This window comes from Littorina saxatilis, linkage group LG2, assembly GCF_037325665.1.
Source record: "Littorina saxatilis isolate snail1 linkage group LG2, US_GU_Lsax_2.0, whole genome shotgun sequence".
In the NCBI taxonomy this organism is placed as follows: Eukaryota; Metazoa; Mollusca; class Gastropoda; order Littorinimorpha; family Littorinidae; genus Littorina; species Littorina saxatilis.
In genome coordinates, this window is record NC_090246.1 from 81,850,400 (window position 1) to 81,876,304 (window position 25,905).

At 39.9% G+C, this 25,905-nt stretch overlaps 3 protein-coding genes across 7 annotated transcripts in view; 2 read left to right on the forward strand and 1 right to left on the reverse strand.

Moving 5' to 3' along the window:
• Positions 1-288: 288 nt before the first annotated feature.
• LOC138959898 (uncharacterized) lies at positions 289-5,166 on the reverse strand. Of its 2 annotated transcripts, none has more exons than XM_070331572.1 (5): positions 5,111-5,166; positions 4,447-4,627; positions 3,161-3,253; positions 2,474-2,573; positions 289-1,935 (listed from the first exon to the last, which is right to left on the reverse strand). In XM_070331572.1, exons 2-5 carry the CDS (start codon positions 4,526-4,528, stop codon positions 1,932-1,934), a joined length of 279 nt encoding a protein of 92 aa, XP_070187673.1. In that variant the 5' UTR covers positions 4,529-4,627; positions 5,111-5,166; the 3' UTR covers positions 289-1,931. The 2 variants fall into 2 exon arrangements, with proteins under 2 accessions (XP_070187673.1, XP_070187672.1); XM_070331571.1 differs by lacking the exon at positions 5,111-5,166 and adding an exon at positions 4,929-5,000.
• On the forward strand, positions 5,160-20,161 carry LOC138959894 (palmitoyltransferase ZDHHC6-like). Of its 2 annotated transcripts, none has more exons than XM_070331566.1 (10): positions 5,160-5,255; positions 6,100-6,394; positions 9,813-9,904; positions 10,659-10,815; positions 11,719-11,850; positions 12,786-12,839; positions 13,238-13,399; positions 14,323-14,510; positions 15,024-15,070; positions 15,361-20,161. In XM_070331566.1, the coding sequence occupies exons 2-10, from the start codon at positions 6,134-6,136 to the stop codon at positions 15,462-15,464; spliced, it is 1,197 nt and encodes a 398-aa protein (XP_070187667.1). In that variant the 5' UTR covers positions 5,160-5,255; positions 6,100-6,133; the 3' UTR covers positions 15,465-20,161. The 2 variants fall into 2 exon arrangements, with proteins under 2 accessions (XP_070187667.1, XP_070187668.1); XM_070331567.1 differs by having other exon boundaries at positions 6,100-6,379.
• A 1,460-nt stretch (positions 20,162-21,621) lies between these two features.
• The window catches only part of LOC138959886 (protein transport protein Sec31A-like), a 41,338-nt gene continuing 37,054 nt past the window's right edge, over positions 21,622-25,905 (forward strand). For 2 of the 3 annotated variants that reach the window (XM_070331556.1, XM_070331558.1), the window contains exons 1-5: positions 21,639-21,835; positions 22,521-22,655; positions 23,569-23,658; positions 23,815-24,115; positions 24,551-24,688. In XM_070331556.1, coding sequence (XP_070187657.1) covers positions 22,543-22,655; positions 23,569-23,658; positions 23,815-24,115; positions 24,551-24,688 — 642 coding nt within the window. In that variant the 5' untranslated portion in view covers positions 21,639-21,835; positions 22,521-22,542. Of the gene's footprint in view, positions 21,836-22,520; positions 22,656-23,568; positions 23,659-23,814; positions 24,116-24,550; positions 24,689-25,905 lie in introns of all 3 variants that reach the window. The other variant, XM_070331557.1, reaches the window with a different exon arrangement.

Genomic DNA, 25,905 nt, shown 5'->3' on the forward strand with positions numbered 1-25,905 from the left:
AAAACACAGTCACACAAACAAACACACACATTCTCTCCTCACACCCAATTCAAACTGGTTCGATACAATTTATGAAAACTTTTAAAGATCCCTTCTTCACACATGTGTAGCACAGAATTTAAAACACACCACAGCAATGCACACACACACACACAACGCATAAACACACACAGGTTGTTCTCATTAAACCTCATCTGTGTACATGTTACAGACAAAAAGATCCACGGGAAGCCACCAGTATGCAGACATTGCTGGCAACACACAAAAAAAGATGCACAATGAAATAGATTGCTTTTATATTTTTCTTTATTTCAAAGCTCCATTGACAAACTTCAGTCAAAATGTCATCCTTTCACAGTTTAAAAATCCGTCAAAACTATCTTTCTCATCTCTCAGTCACACCAACACAAGCTCACACACAAACATAACTTTAAGCTGACCATTGCATTTTTTTCTATCTTGAAACAAAAAGCCTGATGGAACATCAGACCGAGCAGCAACTTTAACTTGTGAATTGTCTGTCTGCCAAAGTAAGCAGTCTTTGAACTACAAAACAGAAGGCAAGATAAAACATTAGGGGATGGAGGGGTTGAGAGATCTGAAGGAATTGTTCTTCTTCTTCTCGTTTGCTCGGAAGTGATTAAACAGCTTTACTTTGATAAAGATGGTAAGGGGAGAGAATTCTTTAGAAAGAGAAACAAGAAGGGCAAAGCCCATACGACTCACATGCTTGACCTTGACCTTTACAGCAATGACATCATACACTAAGAACTGCTTTACACATTTTTCCTACCGTCAAGGTCATCCAAGGTCATGCAACACAAAGCTGTTAATTCAAGACATAGGAAGTACAATGGTGCTTATTGGCTCTTTCTACCATGAGATATGGTTACTTTTAGTGGTTCACTACCTTATTTTGGTCACATTTCATAAGGGTCAAAGTGACCTTGACCTTGATCATATGTGACCAAATGTGTCTCATGATGAAAGCATAACATGTGCCACACATAATTTTTAAGTTTGAAACAGTTATCTTCCATAGTTCAGGGTCAAGGTCACTTCAAAATATGTATACAATCCAACTTTGAAGAGCTCCTGTGACCTTGACCTTGAAGCAAGTTAAACCAAACTGGTATCAAAAGATGGGGCTTACTTTGCCCTATATATCATATATAGGTGAGGTATTGAATCTCAAAAACTTCAGAGAAAATGGGAAAAATGTGAAAAATAGCTGTTTTTTAGGCAACATTTATGGCCCCTGCGACCTTGACCTTGAAGCAAGGTCAAGATGCTATGTATGTTTTTTGGGGCCTTGTCATCATACACCATCTTGCCAAATTTGGTACTGATAGACTGAATAGTGTCCAAGAAATATCCAACGTTAAAGTTTTCCGGACGGACGGACGGACGTCCGGACGGACGGACGGACGGACGGACGGACGACTCGGGTGAGTACATAGACTCACTTTTGCTTCGCATGTGAGTCAAAAAATGACAGAAAAAATACCCTGACAAAAATGTCCTTTTTGCATCATTGTCTTGTCATGGCTACGATAATCTTGTCACAGCAACATTTCTTGAATTCTTTCCCATTTTAAAGGATGTTACGTTGAGGTTCAAGTGAATGTTTCAAATATGTAAACTCTCCGGGGTTTTATTTTGGAAAAAAAACCCATTCTGCATGCCTTTCTGCAAAATGTGCAAAGCCCCGGAGACATTTTCCACATAGGTGTAATTTCAAGCAAACTGGTTGTTTTTATCACAGTTTGCTTTCCTCTTACTCCTGGCTTTCAGCAAGAATCAATAGAAGTCGACCAGAGTTCCCCCGGCTAGCAGTACTCTATGAAGAAGCAGGTTAGAAGTTGTCCATCTGCCTGTTAGGATTGCAGTGTGTTCCAAGAAAGTTTCCAGTTGGTTGCTTCTCTGGCGTATCACCTGTGGATTTGAAGCTAGAATGAAGTGTTTGTTAGAAATGAGGTCATTGTTGCAAATAAATTGTAATCTCGATCAAAAAAAAGGCTTGTTCAGAGAAACTGACAGGGGAAAAAACAACCAAGATGCTGGATAAAAAACATGAGAAGTCAACAAAACAAAACAAAAGAAACAAACAAACAACAGATTTATAGAATACAAAACTTATTTGATAAAATGATTCCTGAGGTAAGGAATTGCACTGAATGTAATGCTAAGGTCGACAATCAGAACAAAACATGTAAAGGGAAATAATCCAGAACAACACAGATACAAGCAGAGAACACATATGCAAATTTGACATCCAAACAACACCATAAAATCTAACAGAAATAAAGCTCACTGCAGCAAAAAACCACTTTCGGTATGTAGCCGCCACACATCAATCCCTCACTTCCTTAAATTCCCCCTCACAGGAATTGCTGCCTAAATAGCCAAAAACATGGCTGAATTTTGTAAAACTATGTTTGATTGATGCACGATAGAGGAGAAATCAAGGTACCTGAGGCCAATAAGTTTCTCCACAGATTCATACTGCCAGTCATCTTCATCGATGTCTTTCATCAGTTTGCGCAGCTGTTTCACTCGCTGATCATGCAAATCTGAAACACAGAACAGAAACGTATGCACGCATGTACTTCTCAAGAAAGATGTGTGACTTCTGCTATGCAAAAGGACAGATAATTCCAATGGGTGTATGCATTTTTAACACCAAAGTATGGTTTTGGTTACTGACATGAAAATGACAGTAGATACACTTACTAGTGGTAGGGAATAGTAGTACAGTGGAACTCCCCTTTTAGCCTTCACTGGATCACGCTTTGGACTACACAGTCCGGATGATGTGGGCCGTGTATGACCCATACTTTCCAAAGAAGGATTCCACGTAAAAAGTATGGGTCGTACATGACCCACGCCATCCGAATAGGGATAAACGTTTTGCCGCCTCTTTGCAGAGTATGGGTTGTACACGACCCACGCCATCAGAATAAGCGCTTTCCTGAAGAAAAAAAAAATCAATGGAATTGCAATGCCAATGAAACCCCCCTTTTTAATCTGTGAGGTCTTAGAAAGGAGGGAATCTTAAAATGGAGGAAAAAGCAAGGTGTTAAAATGGAGCAAGTCTTAACTTGGGAAGCGGGGGGGTTTGAAAGGGGGGATCTGACTGTATTAAAATGTCCTTACTGACCTTTCTGCAGAGCGTGTGTGTTCATGTCGATGGCTTGTTCAAGTTGCACCTTGCTCATCATTGTGCAGCTGGCCAAGTTTAGCACATACTTGTCTGAAACACAGATTCAATTGATTAGATTAACAAATACTTGTCTGAAAGGCATATTAAATTAATTGAATTGTACAATTTGTTTGTTTGCTTAACGCCCAGCCGACCACGAAGGGCCATATCAGGGCGATGCTGCTTTGACATATAACGTGCGCCATACACAAGACAGAAGTCGCAGCACAGGCTTCATGTCTCACCCAGTCACATTATTCTGACACCGGACCAACCAGTCCTAGCACTAACCCCATAATGCCAGACGCCAGACGGAGCAGCCACTAGATTGCCAATTTTAAAGTCTTAGGTATGACCTGGCCGGGGTTCGAACCCACAACCTCCCGATCACAGGGCGGACGCCTTACCACTAGGCCAACCGTGCCGGTCGAATTGTACAATCAAATTTTGACAAAGACAAATCAAGCAAAACGGTTCTGAGACAATACAATTGTAATTAAAAAATATAGCCAGCGTGGTGAAGATAAAGAGGGAATATTTTCTCTGTCAGCGCGGCAGCAAGCAGGATGTCTCTGAACTGAGTACGTAAATAAATAAAATGGGAACAAACTGAAGCAACAAACTTCATTCTAGTTATAACAAAACACGAATCTGCTTTGCATCCAGTTACTTTGACAGAGCTGACACCTGTGAACCGCAATAGGATGTAGGACATCAGCCGGCCTTCTTAATCTCACATAAACTCCACACTGAAAACAAAGGTAGCTTGTGGAGAGTACCAGTCCCCAAGCTGGGGGCTCTGTTATAAGTTGTAACCAACTCGCCGGTTCCAATAAAGCATCCCAGTCAGCACACAATATCGGTCCGATATCGGTCCGATATCGGATTTGACCGGATATCTCGGACCAAGATATCCGATATCTGCCCGATATCGGTCCGATATCGGATTCCAAGTTTACTCATCAGTCATTAACGTTAAATTAATGTTAACTTTTTACGTTAATTTAACGTTAATTAAAACAAAACCATAATATAACGTTAAATTAAAGTTAATTTTACGTTTACGGCTAATGTCAGTTTTACCAAATAAAAAGCATAATATAATGGTTAGATCAACGTTATTTAAACATGTGTTTTTTTACGTTGAGTGCGAAAATAAAAAGAACCAAAATAAAACTATGTAACTCGTCAGTTCTCCAGCCACGGCCAATTAATTAATAAATTTGGAGTAGATCTATACATACTGCTACTTGGTCCGGTCCTGGCAGCTTCTGTAGACTGTAAATGGGGCTGTGTCAAGAGTTGCACCAACAGCTGGTTCGACATCTCTGTGTTGACACTTGACAGCTTCTCTTCATTCACTGAAGTCACTGAAGACTCTCAGTCTCCGATTCAGCGATCAGACACCATATGACTGAAGTTGACCTGGAAAAAAAATCATTTACTATCATATTATATGTACGGCACTGTGGGCTAAAATACTCGATCAGCCAATCATGCTATAATCATGATCTCATCTTTTACTTTTAGTTGATTGTTTCTTTTGTTTGTTTTTGTATGTCTGCTCGTGCTCGGTATTTTCATTCTGGAATGCGTTAATCGAATAGGAAGCTCATGTTATGTGCATTACACATGGAATACATAGTTCATGTTCAATATGAAAGTTCCAAAACATTCGGATATGCCACAGAACTGCTATTCATGTTTAACAAATGTGAACCACTACCTTCGATTCTGTTTTCGTCTGCAGGTTGGAAAGTGTGGAGAATGCAAAACTTGCCATAGCTAAAACGAAAAATAAAAATAAAAACAAATGACCATTGACAGCTTTCAAAACAATGGTAAAATAATTCAACATTATTTCAAAGAATTCAGTGTACGTAACTTTTGCGAGGATTCTTTAATTACCTTTAAAAATAATTATTTGGCTGCTGCATTCACAAATGATTGGTTTGCCTTTACCAAGGGGCGTTACTCTCCAGCGCTAGGGACGCGACAACTCTGGCGAAAATGACTTGAGGAATCAACAGATCGCCTTTCCACATTCTGCATTGTACGTTCAATCTATCTTTTTCTGATATTTGAAATGTTAAGTAGATAGTTTTCATTATGATAGTATTTTTTAAGTCTTTGGATTAGGGCAGAATTAAGCGGTGAGAACACTGTGTCACTGACAAACAGCCAAGGGAACCGTTGAGTAGCGTACTGCTCGTCACTGTACTTCTTCTTCTTCTTCTTTCTTCAGACTGCCGCCTTCATCAAAGTGAAGATTCTGTATGAGTGTATCGTAACATGCTTTCCAGTTGTGTCAGAAAGGAGGAACAAAAACAAGTCGTTGATGCTTTCGCGAGCGTACTGCTATCGATTTGAGCACCTGTAGAAATGCACGAACCTACCATCGACTTTGTTGATTTGAACAGATCATGTCAGTTGAGTTGTAAAGGCTGCTCAACATAATCATAATGGTTGAAAGAGAACAGTGACTTGATGCATGAGTGATCAAGGTGGTAAATGCATGAGCGATCAAGGTGTGTAAATGCATGAGCAATCAGGGTGTGTCGTTTACGTACGTGAACAGCGACTATTCATTGTCACTTTGAGTTTGAGAGGGCAAAGCTATTGGCACGTGCCGTGGTCATTTGATCTGTTAAAATAATGCTAACAACAAAAAACTCGATCAGTGGATGTCTTTGGACAGTATTTACATAATATCCCTCAGATACACACTAATGTTTTGCCTTCCAAGGGTACATGGTGACACATGAATTGTGATGTTGAACGACACACCTCAACAAATGAGCAATAGCTAGTTAATTTGTCTCTCTTTTCTGTTGTTGATTCGTTTGTGTTCTGTCTGGCGTGAAAGAACAATTTTTATGTGGTGATCTTGATTTCAGTTTCCTGCGACTCCTGCGCAACTCGCCCTCAACCATGGGTCACGAAGTGGTGGGGACGGCGTGGCAGGTGCTTCACTGGGGCCCCATCCTGGCTCTCTCCGTCATTTTCACCATCAGCGCTGTGGCCGTCAAGTGCTGTGCTATGTGGTGGCCTCCCTTTGATACCATAGGGGGCGCTTTGAACCTCCTCCTGTTCTTGACCTTGGTGACCCTGACGCTGTACAACTACTTCATGGCCATGTTCAGAGGGCCCGGTTTTGTTCCTATCGGATGGAAGCCAGTAAGGCTGTATTTGGTTTGTTGTGAACACACTGTGTTTTTCCTCTTTTTAGTAGTTACTAGTACAACTGCTTTTGAGCATGCTACTGATTTTTAACTGGCTTGCAAGCGTGTTGTGTTTGGTGAGTGAAAGATCAATGGGATATGACACCAAGCAAGAGAACAAAGTATTCTTCCTTTACTATTCATCCAAAAGAGCCAATGCTGACACAGTGTTGTTGCCAGCCTAAGAAGACAATAGGTCATTTGGACCTCCCTAAAAAAACACAATAGGTCCAAATGTCCTGGCTTTAAAAAAACAATAGGTCCAAATTGTACCGCCATACCTTTGATACATGCAATGCAAAATAACTTACAGTCCGGAGTTAAATCTATCTTTTTACACAAAAATGACAATAAAGCCATTGATGAACTTTCCGCTGTTTGCACTGTGTTCGGTAAACGGGTGCACCGGCTGGATCGGGTATTTCCGTAAACGCAGCCTCGAGTGTCAATGACGACAAACACGGACTCGGCACCAAGTGCATTTTCACTCGTAGCAAAATCGAACATGAGCATTTCGTTCGGGGTTTGTTTTCCGACTTTGCAACTCCCATTCCATTCATTGCAGACCTTGTCCGCCTTGTACGAATATGTATCGGTCAGTTGACCACCAAAACGTAAAAACTATCGGTCAATCGACCGGACAAGGCTAGGTCCAATGCGTCAAATCAGAAAGGAATGCATCAGAGACCGAAGACCGAGGCCTGGCAACAACACTGCTGACATGATTATTAAGTTATCATCTTTCTGATACTGAGTTGTCTTGACTACTGCAACTCAATGCTAGCTGGCCTTTCCACAGAACTGATTTATCGATTGCAAGGAGTTTAGAATAGTGCCGCTAGGCTTATTCTTCAAAAGACCAAGAAAGACCATGTCACTCCCCAACTTACCTACCTGCATCGACCTCCAGTGAAATTGAGTATAAGCTGGCTGTGTTAAGTAAAAGGGGTTTTAAGAAGTCACTTCCCCTCTATTTGTAGAGTTCCCTCAGTATAGATCTACAAGGTATACGCTTCCATCAGATCCTCCTCTGAAAACCTCCTCTGCTTCTTATAAATCCCAGGACCAAAACATTTGGTAAAAGATCTTTTAAGCATCAAATTGCAACATTGTGGAGCTCACTTCCGAAGTATATTTGTTATTAATAGTTTGTTTTGTTCCTTCAAAGCACAGCTATGAAACCATTCCTGTTTGGTAAAGCCTATACACCTAAGGGCCCCTATAGCCCTCTCCACAACACTGTGTCAGCATGGCCTGTTTCAGTTTACCCCTGTGTTAGAGTAGTCTTACATGAGTGTGGTTGTGTGTTGTAATGTAAGCTTACGTCCACATAATGTTAGCATGCTTGCACAAGTGTGCTTCTAGGATTTGTTTTTTGCTAATCATGGATTTTGTTCTATATATTATGTCAGTGATCGCGCTAGGTATTTTTCAAACCGGTATCAATCAATCAATGAGTCTTATATCGCGCATATTCCGTGGGTATGATGTCATGAGCTGGCTACAAGGCTCTCACGATTTCTCTCCCCCCCCCCCCCCCCCCCCCCCCCCTCAAAGCAACTGTCGCACAACTTGACAGTGACACATCAGCAGCCGCTGTGAGAGAGAGAGAGAGAGAGAGAGAGAGAGAGAGAGAGAGAGAGAGAGAGACTTCCGAAATAAAATAGGAAAGCAAATAGTAATCACGCAACTGGAAGACTTACTCACTAGTTACTTACTGTTACAGTTTCACTTTCGCCTAGTCTTTGTTGTCAAAAAGTTTTCACGCGCAGAGCCAACAGCATTTCTATGACTTAGCGATTTTGAATGGTCTTCGAGAGATGAATGTTGAAAATTTCGACAACCTCTTGTGTAACCATTTTTTTTACGTGTTTTTTTTGCAGTCTTCACAAAACATGAGAAAGTTCGCCCCCTCCCCCTCTGTCCGCAACCACAGAAACTCTTTGCACCATTTTTCCTGAAATCGTTTGACAGTGGAAGATGCCGATGTTGGTTTCTTTGCCGCCGCTTGAGACTCGGGCTCTGCAGATGTACTAGGCCGTGAAGTACTTTCACTTTCAGTTCTTTCATTCAAAGGCCTTTTCTCACCTCTTGGGGGTAGAAAAGACAGTAAAGATCGTTGCTTCTTCATCGCAATCGACTCGCCTCACAATAATCAACTGTATGTAGACAAAGATCTAAGCTGGTGTGAGTACGTGATTTCCCGGTATGATGCTATGTCGGCTATAGTTAGACGCCGTCCCTTATAACATAAACTGAAAGATTTTACGATGGACCGGGAACCGAAAGAAATGGCGCGAAAAGTATGATGTCTGATTTTTGACGTCATGTTTGACACCTTGACATCAAGTGTCATCAATGGAGACATAATCGCAACATTGTAGCGCTGTCACAACAAGCCATCCAAATCTCTCTCTCTCTCTCTCTCTCTCTCTCTCTCTCTCTCTCTCTCTCTCTCTCTCTCTCTCTCTCTCTCTCTCTCCCTCGTACTGACAAACGATTTTTGTAATTACTACTTTTTTTTTACCGGTCAAACCAAATAACAATCGGTACGTCTGACCGACATCCACTTTTTTTCCCGGTATTGGCGAATCTTAACCGGTAAAATACCGGAAATTACCGGTAAACGCGATCCCTGTTATGTGTGTTATGTAAACTCAGTCTGCTTTGCTTTCTTTGGCGATTATATGCTTTTTGTATTTTTGTGGATTTTATGTTAAACCTCGTTAAGTTATAGCATTTGTTTGTAAACGCTTAGAACCATTTAATAATTAATAGGACTCGCGCTATAGAAAAGCTATTTATTTTTATCAAGATTGTGGTAACGTTGATAGATGTTTGTTTGTTCGTTCATGGGCTGAAACTCCCACGGCTTTTACGTGTATGACCGTTTTTACCCCGCCATTTAAGCAGCCATACGCCGCTTTCGGAGGAAGCATGCTGGGTATTTTCGTGTTTCTATAACCCACCGAACTCTGACATGGATTACAGGATCTTTTTCGTGCGCACTTGGTCTTGTGCTTGCGTGTACACACGGGGGTGTTCGGACACCGAGGAGAGTCTGCACACAAAGTTGACTCTGAGAAATAAATCTCTCGCTGACAGCGGCCAACTGGATACAAATCCAGCGCGCTACCGACTGAGCTACATCCCCGCCCGTTGATAGATGTGAACAGCAACACAATGTGTAATTAACCTTCAATTCAGTTTGCCTTTTGGAAAAATGAAAAGCAAGAAGTTCAAGAATCTCGAGAATCAAGTTCAACAAGTCATGTAAACAGTCAAAAAGAAGCCACCTGCAAAGTTGCCACTAATTACTGTTCAGGTTAGTGTCATGTTTTTAGAAACAGCACCTGTGATTTAGTGTGTGAATTTCTTTTTGTCAACAGAAGAACCCACAACATACCAAGTTCTTGCAGTTCTGTGACTTCTGCAAAGGCTACAAGTCTCCCAGGTCGCATCATTGTAGAAAATGTGACAGGTCAGGTTTACTCTATTGTTTTAGATTGTAAAGACTCTCCTTCATTGAGCCTGAAGTTGACTTCGCGAAGACTGCAAAGAATTTTTACCGAAAAGTCAGTGCCAAAGCTTCGTCTAGCGAGCTTCGTAAAGTAGACTCGGTGAAGTTGACTTGGCCCAATTGTTGTATTAATATCAGGCTTGAAAGATAGTTTTTATTTTGTGTGACTACTCTCTTACTTTCATCTTATGAATATGAGTTAGACTTGGTCTTGAAGACATGAGATGGAAAGAAGAGAGAAGAGCTCTGGGCCAAAACAAATTTGACAAGTTATATTCGTGTGTTTTTCTGCTTTAATTTTTTTCGTATTGTAACATCAGACAGTGCACTCAAATGCCTTTACCTAGAATAACAGTTACACCATACAATTTATTGCTCATGTGCACATAGTATATTAATGTTGCTTGTCATGATCATGATATGGGGCCGTTTTGATCAGTTTTCTATCTGGTTTTTTTTTAATATTTATTTTACCATGCAATGATTTTGTCCAGACCCCTGATTTAGGACTATCCCCCCCCCCCCCCACCCACCCCCACCCCTTGTTAAGACCCTGCTTACTTAGATCATAAATTTGTAAATTTACCTACATTTTAAGACCCCTCCCTCTTAAGACCTGATTTTCTCAGATGTGAGGTGGTTATACAAGGTGAGGTACACCTGTAGTTGATTTACTTTTAATCCTCATGTGTGTGTGTGTGTGTGTATTCCACAGGTGTGTGATGAAGATGGACCACCACTGCCCGTGGATCAACACCTGCTGCGGTCACTTCAACCACGCCAATTTCTGCTACTTTCTTTACTTTGCTCCTATCGGGTGTATTCACGCCCTGTTTATAATGCTTCCATCCATCTACAGGGCTGTACATTTTGTGAGTTGCTTTTCACTGCCCTCTTGACTGATCGTTCATTTGTATCGCGCTGTTCTACATCAGTAAATGTGTTCTGTACTGACACAGTAAATCTCTGTCCTATTGCCAGTCTCACTGGCAGTCTCTTTTTGTCTGCATGTAAAATGTGTTCTGTACTGACACAGTAAATCTCTGTCCTATTGCCAGTCTCACTGGCAGTCTCTTTTTGTCTGCATGTAAAATGTGTTTGCATTGGGCACGATAAAGATCCCAAGTTCACAGCGGAAGTCTCAGGGCTGTAAACATGGAATAGACGCATGCAGGAAACAAATGGGTAGCGCCGTGCTGTACGGCAGATTGCTTTCACCAGTTAGGCCTAAAAAAAAAATAGGTGTGGTTACGGTAACCCGACCTACCCTATTTTTAGGGGCCGATCCTATAACTTTTTATTACATTTGTCAAAAAAAAAAAAAAAAAAAAAAAAAAACGAGTGCAAAAAATGCAATGAAAGCGAAAGCGCCCGTGTCGCACACTTATTTCCCTGTCAAGTAGGTTTAATTTGTACACATTAGAAAAAAAAGTTAAAAAAAAAAAAAAAGTGATTGCCTACCTACCTACCCTATTTTGTTTGGCTATGTTACCGTAACCACACCTATTTTTTTTTTTTGGCCTTATAAAGCAGCCTGATTTTCCATGAGGATAATCTCACAGGATGAAACGATACCAATACCATATTGATTTTGTGAATTTTCTTCTTTTTCTGCGTATTGCTCTATTCTTTTGTGTTTAATGTCCACATCGCTGTGAGGTGATCGATAGAACTTAATGATATTGTATGCAAATATCCATGCAAGAAATGCCACGAAATACTGTTTTTGCTGCATGGAGCTGCAACCTTCACACGATATTCTTGTTTGTGTGCAGCAATTTTATTTTTACAACCGTCGCGACGAGCCGCTGGTGTACCTGGGAGTGACGGGCTTTGTGATGGCCATGTTCAGTATCGGCCTGGCCATCGGTGTCATCATCGCTGTGGGCATGCTGTTTTACATACAGGTATTGTTGTTTTACATACAGGTATTGTTGTTTTACATACAGGTATTGCTGTTTTACATACAGGTATTGTTGTTTTACATACAGGTATTGCTGTTTTACATACAGGTATTGTTGTTTTACATACAGGTATTGCTGTTTTACGTACAAGTATTGTTGTTTTACATACAGGTATTGCTGTTTTACGTAGTGTTGTTTTACATACAGGTATTGCTGTTTTACATACAGGTATTGTTGTTTTACATACAGGTATTGCTGTTTTACGTAGTGTTGTTTTACATACAGGTATTGCTGTTTTACGTAGTGTTGTTTTACATACAGGTAGTGTGCGCGATAGAAAACCTTTGGAAATGACTGTGTCAGGTTGGTATGGGTTGTGAAAGAGTGAATGTCTTTGCTTTTAGTGGGACAAACAAACCATGCATGCTCCTTGTGCACATGTTTCAGACGCACCCTTTGCTTAACTGACTGGCCTGTGGATTGTTTGTCCCACTAAAAGCAAGGGTGTTTACTCTTTCACAACCCATGAAAACATGACAGAGTTATTTCCGGAATTCGTCCATTCACAGCATAGAAATTGTCACTTTTTTCACTTTTATCAGAAACAGAACAAATGCAACTGTTTTTGGTTTTTTTCTAAGACAGAGTGGGTCAGACTGTTATTAACTGTTCCTCTGTGTGCCTTGATATAAGATCTTTCATATCCGTAAGTCTCAAGAGACAAATGTACGTTGTGCAAAATCTATATAAATAATCCTGCATTTTGTGACAAAATCCAGATGAATTTATTTCACTGCAGCACAGAAGGAATTTTAAAAACACAAGACCCTCAGCTCTTACCGAACAAACATCTGTACTTAAGAATTTTCAGCTAAGTACATCCCCTTTTTTTTGTTCAATGTTTGTTTTTAAGATTTCTTTATGCTTTTGTTTTGCAGATAAGAAGCGTATTAAAAAATGAAACTGGTATCGAGTCATGGATAATTGACAAGGTGAGTTAGAGTATTGATTTGTTGCATTTAGATTAATTGTTGTATCTGTCATTGATATAAAAACAAGGATAACATTTTATATGTGTGCATTGCATTTTCCTTGATAGAAAGTATAACTGGCCCCAATGACACCCAAACATTTATGTCTGTGTGTGTGCACATGTGTACATTGAATAATCAAAACTGTGCTTCCTTGAACACATTTCTGGTCAAATATGTCTGGAATGTGAACCATACAAGAGATCTTTAAAAAAAAAAATCATGTGTTATCATTTCAAATCGTGTCAGTATACAAACCAGTGCTCAGCTGATTTAATGGTTATATATGTAATTCTAAGAAGCATGAAAAGCAGTAGACAATAAGTTACTGAAGAGATTCCAATGTAACAATTCAACAGGCACTGGACCGCGACAGAACAGAAAACGAGGGTGATTTCATCTACCCATACCACCTGGGCTGGCGCGAAAACCTGCGGCAGGTGTTCACCTGGTCTGGGAAGCCACGCTCAGACGGCCTCACCTGGGATGTGGCGGAAGGATGCCACCAGTTCACTCTCACAGTAAGGCTGTTTGTTACCACTGTTTTGTCTTACTCTCACAGTAAGGCTGTTTGTTACCACTGTTTTGTCCTACTCTCACAGTAAGGCTGTTTGTTACCTGTCTTCTATCTTACTCTCACAGTAAGGCTGTTTGTTACCTGTCTTCTATCTTACTCTCTCAGTAAGGCTGTTTGTTACCACTGTTTTGTCTTACTCTCACAGTAAGGCTGTTTGTTACCTGTCTTCTATCTTACTCTCACAGTAAGGCTGTTTGTTACCTGTCTTCTATCTTACTCTCACAGTAAGGCTGTTTGTTACCACTGTTTTTCTCTCTCTTAATCTGCTTTGTGTCTGACAGTTTGACATGTATTCTCAGACTCACGGCAATTGTGCTTGAAGGCTATTAATATTATAATAATTGATATTAGATTTATAAAGGTTTGAACCAAGGAGGAGTATTGCTCTAATACCACGGTATGAAAACTATTTTGGCTCCGAAAAATTTCCAGGCAGGATTTCGTTACCCTGCATGTACCCGTGTTTGTTTATAATTTTGTGAAAGGAGCAGGGGATATGAGGAGTCTGCTGGTTGGCTACAGACAGGGAAGTTATAGCCTGTAAACGATGGATCATTCTGTATGCACAAATATACTTTAACCATACAGACTTATATGTTTGTTTGATATTTTGGTTGTCTTCTTGTTTTAGTTTTTTTGTTACTTGTGATTTTGTTAAAGTTTCACAGAAAAAAACGAGACCACATTCCGTTGTGTAACTATAACATTAACAGATATTCAAGCAGTTTAAATTAGTCTTGTCATGTCAACTGGCATGTAAAATTTGATGAAACTTGATCAGAATCTCATCAATTTATCCTTTAGCCTGTAAGCTGTGGTTTGCTAAGCTAGGGAGACTGCATTGATGTTCTGTCCCCGTCATTTCAGGAAGAGCAGCTGATGCAGAAAGCCGAGAAGCGTGAGCGCACAGTACTGTACCATATCACAGAGGCGTACTCAGGGAGGCTGTTTCCCTGCTCTAAAGGACTCAAAGTAGCGTGCTGGGTGCCGTGTACAGATGAGCCACGTATAGTTCTCAAGCCAGGGGACAGGGTTCTGGTTACCAGATGGAAAAAGTGAGTGTAACGTTTTGGTGTTAAATTATCTGTGAATTTTGGTAAGTAATTTTCTTGTTCTGAAGATAGAGTGACAAAAACATAAATATTTATGTGGGTTGTGTCGAATTTGCGGAAGTGGCAGCACTTTCAGAAGCGTTTTGCCAAATGATTCATCACAGAAAAGAGCTGAATAGATGGTATATTTAACCTTCCATGATGGTGTTGAACCCACCGCTTGGTTGCAGAGGAGCAACAAGAAAGTACAGTGTTAGATTGCATGTGCAGGCTCTTTTAGGGAGGTCAGGAATTAGGTGTGTTGTAAATGAATCTTCAGACCCATGTTTTGAGCGGTAGCACAAAGCAATAGCACACTGAGCCAGGCATGGAGGAAGGGAGATAATCTGTTTTTGCCGTCTTTTGCAGTCCAACACACAAAAACTATCAAATATTATAAACAGCTAAGGCCGGTGCATTAGTATTTGCATAGCATACGCATTTGCATAGCATTAATTTTCTGGTATTTCCTTTCAGGCGCTGGTTGTATGGCACCAAGCGGTTAACTGCTGAAGAAAAACAAGGTATGAAGCATTACTGTATTTTTTTTGGTAGCTATTTTAGTGGCCACATATTATTATTTTCACTATTTTGCAATCTGTCAGATCTGTTTTATTTCCATCAAGTGAAAACAAAAATAACCTGTCCCGGATATCTATTTAAAAAAAAGCGTGAGTGATCGAGCAAGTCTGTGTGTGTGTGTGTGTGTGTTGTGTGTGTGTGTGTATGCACTTGCACAGGCTGAGGAGTGTTCTCGCACATGAAGAGAAAGGAGATTGAGTGATGAAACATTATTGTTTTCTTTATTCCCCAGTCAAGCAGCGCGTCCGTGGCTGGTTTCCACGGCGATGTGCTAAAGAGCTGATGGATGATAATGAGAACATGCAGGGTGACTTTGACGAGAAAAAAGACGCCTAATGTCGCCACCACCAGTTGTATGGGGTGGTCGGGCTAATATTTGATCAAAATTATACATCGTGTGATATATGTTTGGTCTGAATTCACCACCTGAACGTGTCAAACGGGTCTTCTAAGCTGACTGCCATCTAACATCAAAACAGATGCTTTTACCATCTACCATGTTTTTGACGTTCTCAAATATCATAATTTCATTCTTGTTGCTGTCACTTTGTATGGCAGATGCACAGAATAAAGGTATACATTTAAGTGAAATCTTCCTTCCCTTTGTGCATCGGTCAGATCAGCTGCACATTTGCTTAATTTGGTTATGAATTGTGTGTTTGTGGTACATAGTACCAATGGAATATATATGTATAAAAATGAAAAGGCAAAAATGACATTTATATTGCTTGATGCGAGTGAGATCCTAAGGTATCAGAATATCATTTAGGATGTAGTCTTGCTATGATCTCTTGTACCACGCCAAAGGGTTGAAAGGTACTTGTACATCCTATAGCGGTAACATATTTGTCATAAGTTGTGTGATAGAATATGTTTATGGCTGTTCAGACTATTCCGCAGAAGCATGTGTACAAAATCACAATAATTATTTAAAAATCATTCTTTAAGCAACTGTGCCATGTTTGCATTAATTGAACAAAGATGCACTGATAGAGTGGATAGATGAGTGAATAGTTTAGACTACCTGTGATGTGACACTGCTGTGTGACTGAAATAGATCTGTGGTATGGTTTTGCTGCTTTGAACCTACAGCATGAAATATCAACATGGACGAATTTATGGAGTGAATGTTTTGTGGTTTATTCAGGAGCATTCGTTTGCGTAAATATCATGATGGAGGGAAAATGCCTGTGCATATCAAACCACTATTTTCTCATAATGTAACAAATTGTGCATAGCCAAAAAGGGTACCTAGGGGCAGACCGTTGCTTGTTTATTTTGGGACTTAAGGGCCAATGGTGTATTGTATACAGTGGAACCCCCCCCCCCCCCTTTAAGACCCCCCAATTTAAGACTCCCTTCCTTATAAGACCCTGTTTTCTCAGACTTTCTGTTCATAACCTGTGTAAACTTACCCCCACTTTAAGACTCCCTCCTTTTTAAGACCTTGTTTTTTTCCGAATTTTTGAGTTCTTAAAAGGGGGGTTCTACTGTACTTCATTATTTACACAGGGGGAAGACTGGTTGCATTTTTTTATACTTCATATACAGTCATTTTCCTTGTGTTTGGTCCCTCTAATAAGGGGATACTTCCAAATAGAGGACATCTTCTGTTGTCCTTAATTCTATGAAGCTGAGATATGCCTGTCACAAAAGGACACTGGGGTGGTGTGCACAAGAAAGTGCCCAGCTGGGTGGAAGCCAAGCGCAATGTCAGATTGGTTGAAATTGAGATTTTTTTGGAGATTTTAACCAATCAAATTCAACGCATAGGTCCCACCTAGTTGGGCACTTGTGCATACAACCCCTGGAGTGAAGAGAATTAAGGTATTGATTATAGTCCCAAGGCTGGTCTTTCATGAACAATACATTCATCATTCTAGTTGGTCCTTTTAAAGTAGAGATAGTTGAGAACGGCTCAAAGTTGTGTGTTCTTGTTTTAGTTTAACCTTCAGTTTTCTTTTTCAAAATCAGTTTTCTTAGTCCCTTTTTATCATTCATCCATTCACAAGATGGTGTATACATTTTATAAGTGAGATCTGTTGTTGAGGTACTTACTTACATGTATGAGTAAATATTAAGTTGTGAAAGAATCTTCACAGTTTGCGCGAGTACATTTGCCAGCATTCAACTGAATGACTTCTGCAGACGCCTATGTAAGACTAACATTATTGCTGACACAAGGTAACAGAAGAAGGTGTATTCAATTAATATCTTTTTAGCAAACATTTTTCAAAACCGTCATGAAGTTTTTTCTGTGAAAACAATTAACAGATGAGTTGTAAATGTCTATCAGTACAATTGTGTTCCTATGACTGGCATTTACTGTTTCACAATCAGGTTTCAGGTGAAAACTTCACATGATCAATTTGATAATATTTTGCATAATACATGTGCATGCAATGAGTGCAGCTAAAGTTTAGAGCTACCTTACTGCAATGATGTGTATGAAAATGAAATCCAATGTTCTGCTACCTAAACATGTTTTTGAAAAACTTCAAGATGTTCAATTAATGACATATATATATATATACTAGATGAATACCCGCTTCGCCGGGTACCCGGCTTCGCCAGGAAGAAGTAAAGCTGAATGCCCGGTACGCCGGCTTCGCCGGCGCATTGTATGCGATTGACGCCACACGAAGGAAGGGAGATAAACGCGCAAAACACTGGAGAAGATAAGGAAGAGTTACTGGGAATGGATGTACAGAAAAACCAAAATCGGTTGAGCGCTGCGCGCTGAGAGCATGTGTTGAAAATGTTCATCGACCAGATTGTGTCCGGGGTCTACCTGAATATGCCCACCAAATTTGAAGCAGATCCATCAAGAACTTGTGCCGTGCATCGCGAAGTGACACAGACAGACAGACAGACACACACACACAAGCCGTATATAGATATAGAAGCACAAACAAGCAATTAACAAAATAGCCAACTGCACACATTTTGATAGTCTTTCTTCTTATTCCTTGTTCTTTTCTCTTTCTTTTTACATTTAGTCAAGTTTTGACTAAATGTTTTAACGTAGAGGGGGGAATCGAGACGAGGGTCGTGGTGTATGTGTGTCTGTGTGTGTGTATGTGTGTGTGTGGAGCGATTCAGAGTAAACTACTGGACCGATCTTTTATGAAATTTTACATGAGAGTTCCTGGGTATGATATCCCCAGACGTTTTTTTCATTTTTTTGATAAATGTCTTTGATGACGTCATATCCGGCTTTTCGTGAAAGTTGAGGCGGCACTGTCACGCTCTCATTTTTCAACCAAATTGGTTGAAATTTTGGTCAAGTAATCTTCGACAAAGCCCGGACTTTGGTATTGCATTTCAGCTTGGAGGCTTAAAATTTAATTAATGAGTTTGCTCATTAAAGTTGTCATTAAAAATCGATTTTTCGCAAACAGATTTAAAATTGATTGTATTGTATTCTTCATCACATTCTGAATCTAAAAATATTTACATATGTCATGTTTACTCTCAAAATGTGATCACAATTAACAACAAGAAGAGCAAACGCTCGATCGAGTCACTTTCGCAGTTCTGAATATTATATGAGGCATCAGATGGACAGGAAGAAATTGCTATTCACAACACAATGAGTCACGTTCACATAAAATTTGAGCCCGGTCACTTTTATAGTTTCCGAGAAAAGCCCAACGTTAAGTTGTGTGTTGCCGAACAGAAAAGGCTAGTTATCTCCCTTGTTTTTCTGATAACGTTCGTAAAAGGCTACAGATGTAAATACTTTGATGTAAAGAATAATCCTACAAAGTTTCAATCACATCCGATGAACTTTGTCAAAGATATAAAATGTCTAATTTTTCCTTTGACGCTGACCTGTGACCTTGAAAAAGGTCAAAGGTCAACGAAACCATCGTTAAAGTGTAGAGGTCATTGGAGGTCACGACTAAACAAAATATGAGCCCGATCGCTTTGATAGTTTCCGAGAAAAGTCCAACGTTAAGGTGGTGTCTACGGACGGCCGGCCGGCCGGCCGGCCGGCCGGCCGGACAGACTAACACTGACCGATTACATAGAGTCACTTTTTCTCAAGTGACTCAAAAATAGATTAATTAGTCTTACGATTAAAATTTAAGAAATCGATACAAAAATGATGTCATTTTATTCGTGATCATTTCCTGATTCCAAAAACATATAGATATGATAGGTTGTATTGAAAACAAGCTCAGAAAGTTAACAAGAATACAGAAAAGCGCGCTTTCCTGCTTAGCACAATACGCTACCGCGCTAATCTGGCGTGTCAATATCACTACGTTTTGCACGTGGAAGGTGAGCGATTTCCTTCACGCGGGGATTGACGAAGCTGTACTGTCTTGGTGAAAAAATACAGTGCGTTCAGTTTCATCCCGTGAGTTCGAAAGGCTTGACTAAATGTAGTAATTTCGCCTTACGCGACTTGTTATTTGTTGATTTAGCAGACATTTAGTGGCATATATTATATCGTAATGGGGCACTGCTTATATGATGAGCATTGTATTGTGTGTGGCTAGATATTTGTGTGCGCTTGGGTGTGTTTTGCATGACAAATTATACTGTTTTTAATGGGTGCATTGCTCTGGTAAATTTTTAGTTATTTCTTACAAATATTTCTCTTGGAAAAATGTCTTTGAGTGATGTACTTTTTCAAGTGCCTTTTAACGTTGCTAAAGAGGTTTGATAGTTTTAGGCTCAATGATTCTTGCTTCAAAAAGTTCAATAAAAAAAATTATTCTCTGCAAACTGTTTCAGAATGTTTTATTTTTATTTTTTTGACTTATGTTACGATGTATCTAGAAATAACTACTTGTACAGAAAAGCTTTGTAGATGTTTTGTGTTTGTCTTGAAATAAGCCTTGCTTCACACACACGTGCATGCACACATGCACACACACACACACACATGCCTATATATAAGCGAACAGCTACATGTCAATACTCCTAACAAGCACTGCTGCAACGGATGTAGAAAATATGTGTGAGTCAGTTTGGATATTTCTTTGCAAGATATTGAATAAAGAAATCAACAAGGATGGATATTATTTTCTTATTATCCTGTCTGTCTGAATGTTCGTACCTTGTAACACATCTTGCTTGTGCATTTATCTAATCTTGCAAAACGTCTGCTTGTAATGCAAACCATTCTGATGAAAAAAAGGTTATAAAGAAACATTGATTCTAATTAAAGATATTTGAAACACTTTGTTCTGTTTAGAGCAGAAAACAACTGATCACTAGAAGAACAGATCAAAACTTGACTAAATGTAAGAAGGGAATAAAATGAAAGGCGTGTCACTTTTTCCATCTGTCTAATTGGTGCATCCTGTTCCTTGACCTTATATCCTTCAAAGCTAGACAGACAATAAGCAATTATTGACTGCCCTGATATGGCCCTTCGTGGTCGGCTGGGCGTTAAGGCCTAAAAAAAAAATAGGTGTGGTTACGGTAACCTGACCTACCCTATTTTTAGGGGCCGACCCTATAACTTTTTATTACATTTGTCAACAACAACAAAAAAAGAAAAAAGAAAACGAGTGCAGAAAACGCAATGAAAGCGAAAGCGCTCGAGTCGCACACTTATTTCCCTGTCAAGTAGGTTTAATTTGTACACATTAGAGAAAAAAAAGTTTAAAAAAAAAAGTGATTGCCTACCTTCCTACCCTATTTGTTTTGGCTATGTTACCGTAACCACACCTATTTATTTTTTTGGCCTAAGCACAAAAAAAACAAAAAACAAAAAAAAGAGCAATTAATGGCTAGAGATCAAAAGTTTCACATAAGATTACAAATCATAGTGTAGCCACTTCAAGTGCCGTATATATTGTGGAAAAGCCTAACAAGGAGGCATATGTGTCTAGTCATGCACAAGTTTAGAAAAACAGGCACAAATAAAACATGAAAACCATACAAACATCAGCCTGAACAAGAGGCGAAGCCTTCAAGGCTCACGTAAGAAATAAACAAACAGTAACACAAACTCAATCACTCCGTCACACATACACACCCACACACACAGTAAGCTTAGGTGACACTGTGCAAGAAAGAGAGACACTAGATCTAGATCTGTCTGTCTGCATGTAGCCTACTTACAGGGACACGACTGCCAAATAGTCTCGGCCCGCTCAAAATAACAATGACCGAGACCACACACACCACGCGAGAGAGAAAGACTACAGGGAGGCATGCCGTCATGATGCATTAATTGACGTCAAACACTTTTGACCGTGACGTAATCTTATGCGAGCTTTATCCATAGTCTTGGATAACCACTCACACATAGACTCGGAAATGTTAAAGTTTCTACCACAGACATACACACGCACAAACACACACACACACGCACACACACACGCACAAACGCACAAACGCACAGACAGACAAAGTTACGATCGCATAGGCTACACTTCGTGAGCCAAAAACAGAAACAACCTGGTTCAGCTCAGTGCCTGTCCTGACGATGGGTTTACCGAGACTGTCACACCGAGACCACTTGCCGGAAGTACAGGCATTGTGGGAAAGTGGCTTCTGCCACGTTGATTTTGCCTGCACGGTAACAACTTTCTCGCTTTTCGTAAACAAATCCAACACACTTGAGCCGATTATTGGATGTCCACGTGTCAAAAAAACATTTGCTTGATAGCTGATGTAGATTTTAAGCATTTTACTTGAAGCAATCGGCAGTTTGAGGAAACCGAAGTGGGGAGATTGTCACCGTGAGTGTACAGACGCTCTTTTTGACTGTCATTGCTACGGAAGCGATCGGTTTCTAACCTTATGTGCTGAGTGAAGCGATCAGCTGAATTTTCCTTCTGGGTGTTCACTTTGATCAGTGCATTGACTTTTGTGCGCATTTATTTCTTACATGTTTTACTTTAGTTCCTTGATAACGGCAATGATAGTGCCATTCGTGGGACATCTGTGCATACTTTGCCTGTGAATCTGACCCAACCCACTTTTAGTTTTACTTTTAGCCAGTAAAACTTGAACGAATCATATGGTTGATACAATTATTCTGTATTGACTAATTTTTTCCTCGGATAATTCATTCTTGTATGCTTATTCCGGAAGATTTTTGTTTGACTATAATGTGTGTACGTGTAGGATAACCGGAGTTTGTAGTACTAGTAGTAATTGATAGTTGTTTAGTCTCATGCAAGCACCATTTGACAGTCATTAGTGATAAGAAACATTGACATGCACATAAGTTAACTCTTTGCTGTCAGAAAGCCTTTTTTTATAGCATGTCTACTTTCATTGTCATTGTGTATTAATTAGTTGTTACAATATATATTATAATTTATATTATTACTGTTATTATTGTCTTCCTTATTGGTTGCTTTACATCAGCTACAACAGGAAATATTTTTGTGACTTATATACTGTGTATTCTTTACATAGAGTGAAATTAAAAAAATCAACCATGCGGGTGAAGGAGATAGAACGTACGGCCAATGTGGCCTGGTCGCCGGAAACGCAGTACCCGATCTACATTGTGGCAGGAACTGCAGCACAGCAGCTGGATGCCACCTTCAGGTATTGATTTGACACCTCATGCATACATCACTGGCTTTGTTGGTGTATTAAAAATTAAAAGTCATGGACCTTTCTGTCAAGCTCCTTTGCATGGATCTTCCTTCTTCCCCCTCTCCCCACTTCTTCATCTACTCCCCACCCCCTACCCTGCACCACTTTCTAGTGCAGTTTTCCCTCTTATAGTGACATCTAAAAGAGATTGATTTTATTTTCATTTGTTTGTATTTAAGGCCAAAAAAAAAAATAGGTGTGGTTACGGTAACATAGCCCCAAAAAATAGGGTAGGTAGGTAGGCAATCACTTTTTTATTTGGTTAACTTTTTTTTCTAATGTGTACAAATTAAACCTACTTGACAGGGAAATAAGTGTGCGACACGGGCGCTTTCGCTTTCATTGCGTTTTTTTGCACTCGTTTTTTTTGTTTTTTTTTGTTGTTGTTGACAAATGTAATAAAAAGTTATAGGATCGGCCCCTAAAAATAGGGTAGGTCGGGTTACCGTAACCACACCTATTTTTTTTTTAGGCCTAAAAGAAAAGTTCTGAAAAGTGAAAGAAAGATTGTGATCAGTATTAACATCCCCTATACTTGTGACATTAAGAATATATGTTTTAATTATAATCATTATTTTTAATTAGTCAGTCCTAATATTTTTGGTTATTACCACACAGTGCTTACCTAACAGTTTTTTGACACAAATAAAATAAATCCCTGTACCCACGGAATACGCATATTGATTGATATTGATGACAAGGTTTCGTATAATTTAGTAAATCCTCTGGAATACAGTAGTGCCTCTAAAGCACTTGTAACATAAATTTGTCTGTGAATGCTGCTTGCATGTATACAGTTTAAAATGTAGGCAATGTTGTTAGGATAACATTGTAAACAATCCTATTCCTGTGTTGTTTCCAGCACGTCTGCAGCACTGGAGATCTACAGCCTGAATCTTGCGGAGGCGACACTAGAAATGCCTCTCGTCTCTTCCCTGCCATCTCAGTGCAGGTGAAAAATATTTCATGCTTAGTAATTTATTACTATTAGAGCCCACTAGCTTACTAGCTGTGTTTATGTCTGATTGCACTTTATCATGATTCAAATGCGTGTTTCAAATTACATGTAGGTAAGTTCTTTTCCTGAATTTTCTCTTGCTGTGTGCAGATTCCACCAGGTGGTGTGGGGTGCCTTTGGCTCCGACACAGACGAGAGCGGGATGGCGTCAGGCACCATCGTTGGAGGAGGGGAAAATGGCAGCGTCCTCGTTTATTCCGCTGAGAAGATGATCGCTGGCGCTTCTGACTGTAGCCTGCTGGAGCTGACGAAACACACCGGTGCCGTCAAAGCTCTGGACTTCAACCCTTTCCAGAAAAATTTGTTGGCTTCTGGGGCCTCTGACTCAGAGATTTACATCTGGGATTTGAACAAAGCAGAAAACCCCATGACACCTGGCCAGAAATCACAGGTACAGTCATGCTCTGTGTTGTAATCATCATGTTACTGGTGGGGGTTGTTTAAATGTACCCTGATTTGAAGACATACCCCGATACATGAACATAATAGCACTGGCAGTGGGAGAAAGTGACAATGTAACCCCAATCACCCAGGCATCAGTATTCAGGCAAAGCGGTGTAGTGTAGTATTTAGCAGGTTCTCAGGACTACAGTGTAGATGGCCCTGAATGTATGAGTTTTCTGTACATATTCTGCTATATTGTGTGTGTGTTTCTGTCTGTGTGTGTGTGGTGTGATTGATGCATACTATACAGTATAATGCTATATGGTGTTTTTTTCTAGTGCCCTGTACATGGTTGAATTAATCTTATCTCTTTAAATAGTTTTTACATCCCCTGTGTTAAGCCTTTACTGCCGTATCTCATTCAATGTTTGTGGTGTTTCAGCCCCCGGAGGAGGTGTCATGCATTGCGTGGAACAAACAGGTCCAGCACATCTTGGCGTCAAACTTTGCCGCTCGCTGCGTCGTCTGGGATCTACGTAAAAGCGAACCCATCATCAAAGTCAGCGACAGCATGTCAAGGGTGAGTTGTTTTTTGTTTTTATGCGACTGCTTCTTAGCCACACATAGAGTGCAGTGGAACACCCCTTATAAGACCCCCCAGTTGAAGACTCCCTCCCTTTTACGGCCTTGTTTTTTCTGATTTTTTTGTTTATTACCTCTGTTAATTTACCGCCATTTTAAGGCTCCCTCCCTTTTTTAAGACTGTATTTTCTCAGATTTCTGGAGGTCTTTAAAGGGGGGTTCCACTGTACAGTAGACAAGATGGAGCTCCTGAGGGCTTACTTTTTGCTTGACCACAGCAGAAAGGCATCAGAACTTGAAAGAAAGAAAATGTGGATATTGAAGGTCAAAGTTGAATATAGACTGTTTATCTGAGCTTTGATGTCAGGTGGTGGGGGATCACAGGTCTTTTTCGTCTCGTTATTGATGTCACCATAGTTCGTACCAATTCGTCTGATGTTTTATTCTGATTGTTGATAGTTTAAAACAAATCCTCTGTTTTGTATAATGATGATTTTAAATGATGCTGGTCGATGGACTTTGACACTGTAAGCTTTAAGCTGCTTTATTTTGACACTGTAAGCTTTAAACTGCTTTACTTTGACACTGTAAGCTTTAAACTGCTTTATTTTGACACTGTAAGCTTTAAACTGCTTTACTTTGACACTGTACGCTTTAAACTGCTTTACTTTGACACTGTAAGCTTTAAACTGCTTTCAGTGTCAAAGTCGATCCACCAGCATCATTTAAAATCACATGTATCATCAGACAAATCTTACAAAAGATCTTATAATTATGTGTGCATATTTCATTCTGATTGTGTCTATTTATGGCCTTTTTGTGTGTGCACTGATACGTCTGTGTGCATGTGAGAAAGAGAGAGAGAGAGAGTATGTTTGTTTCCGTGTGTTTGTGAACGTTTGCATTTTTCAACTTCGAGCAGGCAGACAGATATCATGTCTGTAATGGAAGATGTTTAAGTTTTAAAGTTGTGTTCTTCTTCGTCTTCTTCGTTCATGGGCTGAAAGTGAAACTCCCAGGTTCACTCATGTTTTTGCATGAGTGGGTTTTCACGTGTTTTACCACTATTCAGGCAGCTTATACGCCTCTTTAGGGGAAAGAATGCTTGGTATATTCGTGTTTCTATAACCCACTGACCTCCGACATGGATTACAGGATCTTTTCCGTTCGCTCTTGGTCTTGTGCTTGCGTGTACACACGAAAGGGGATAAGGCA

Excerpts from the sequence above, each read along its gene's own strand:
- LOC138959898 (XM_070331572.1), bottom strand. The coding sequence starts at position 4,528 with ATGTCGAACCAGCTGTTGGTGCAACTCTTGACACAGCCCCATTTACAG. Across the intron at positions 3,254-4,446 it reads CAGGACCGGACCAAGTAGCA|ACAAGTATGTGCTAAACTTG; the intron begins GTATGTATAGAT and ends TCTGTGTTTCAG. Across the intron at positions 2,574-3,160 it reads CACACACGCTCTGCAGAAAG|ATTTGCATGATCAGCGAGTG; the intron begins GTCAGTAAGGAC and ends TCTGTGTTTCAG.
- LOC138959894 (XM_070331566.1), top strand. The coding sequence starts at position 6,134 with ATGGGTCACGAAGTGGTGGGGACGGCGTGGCAGGTGCTTCACTGGGGC. Across the intron at positions 10,816-11,718 it reads TCTACAGGGCTGTACATTTT|CAATTTTATTTTTACAACCG; the intron begins GTGAGTTGCTTT and ends GTTTGTGTGCAG. Across the intron at positions 13,400-14,322 it reads GCCACCAGTTCACTCTCACA|GAAGAGCAGCTGATGCAGAA; the intron begins GTAAGGCTGTTT and ends CCGTCATTTCAG.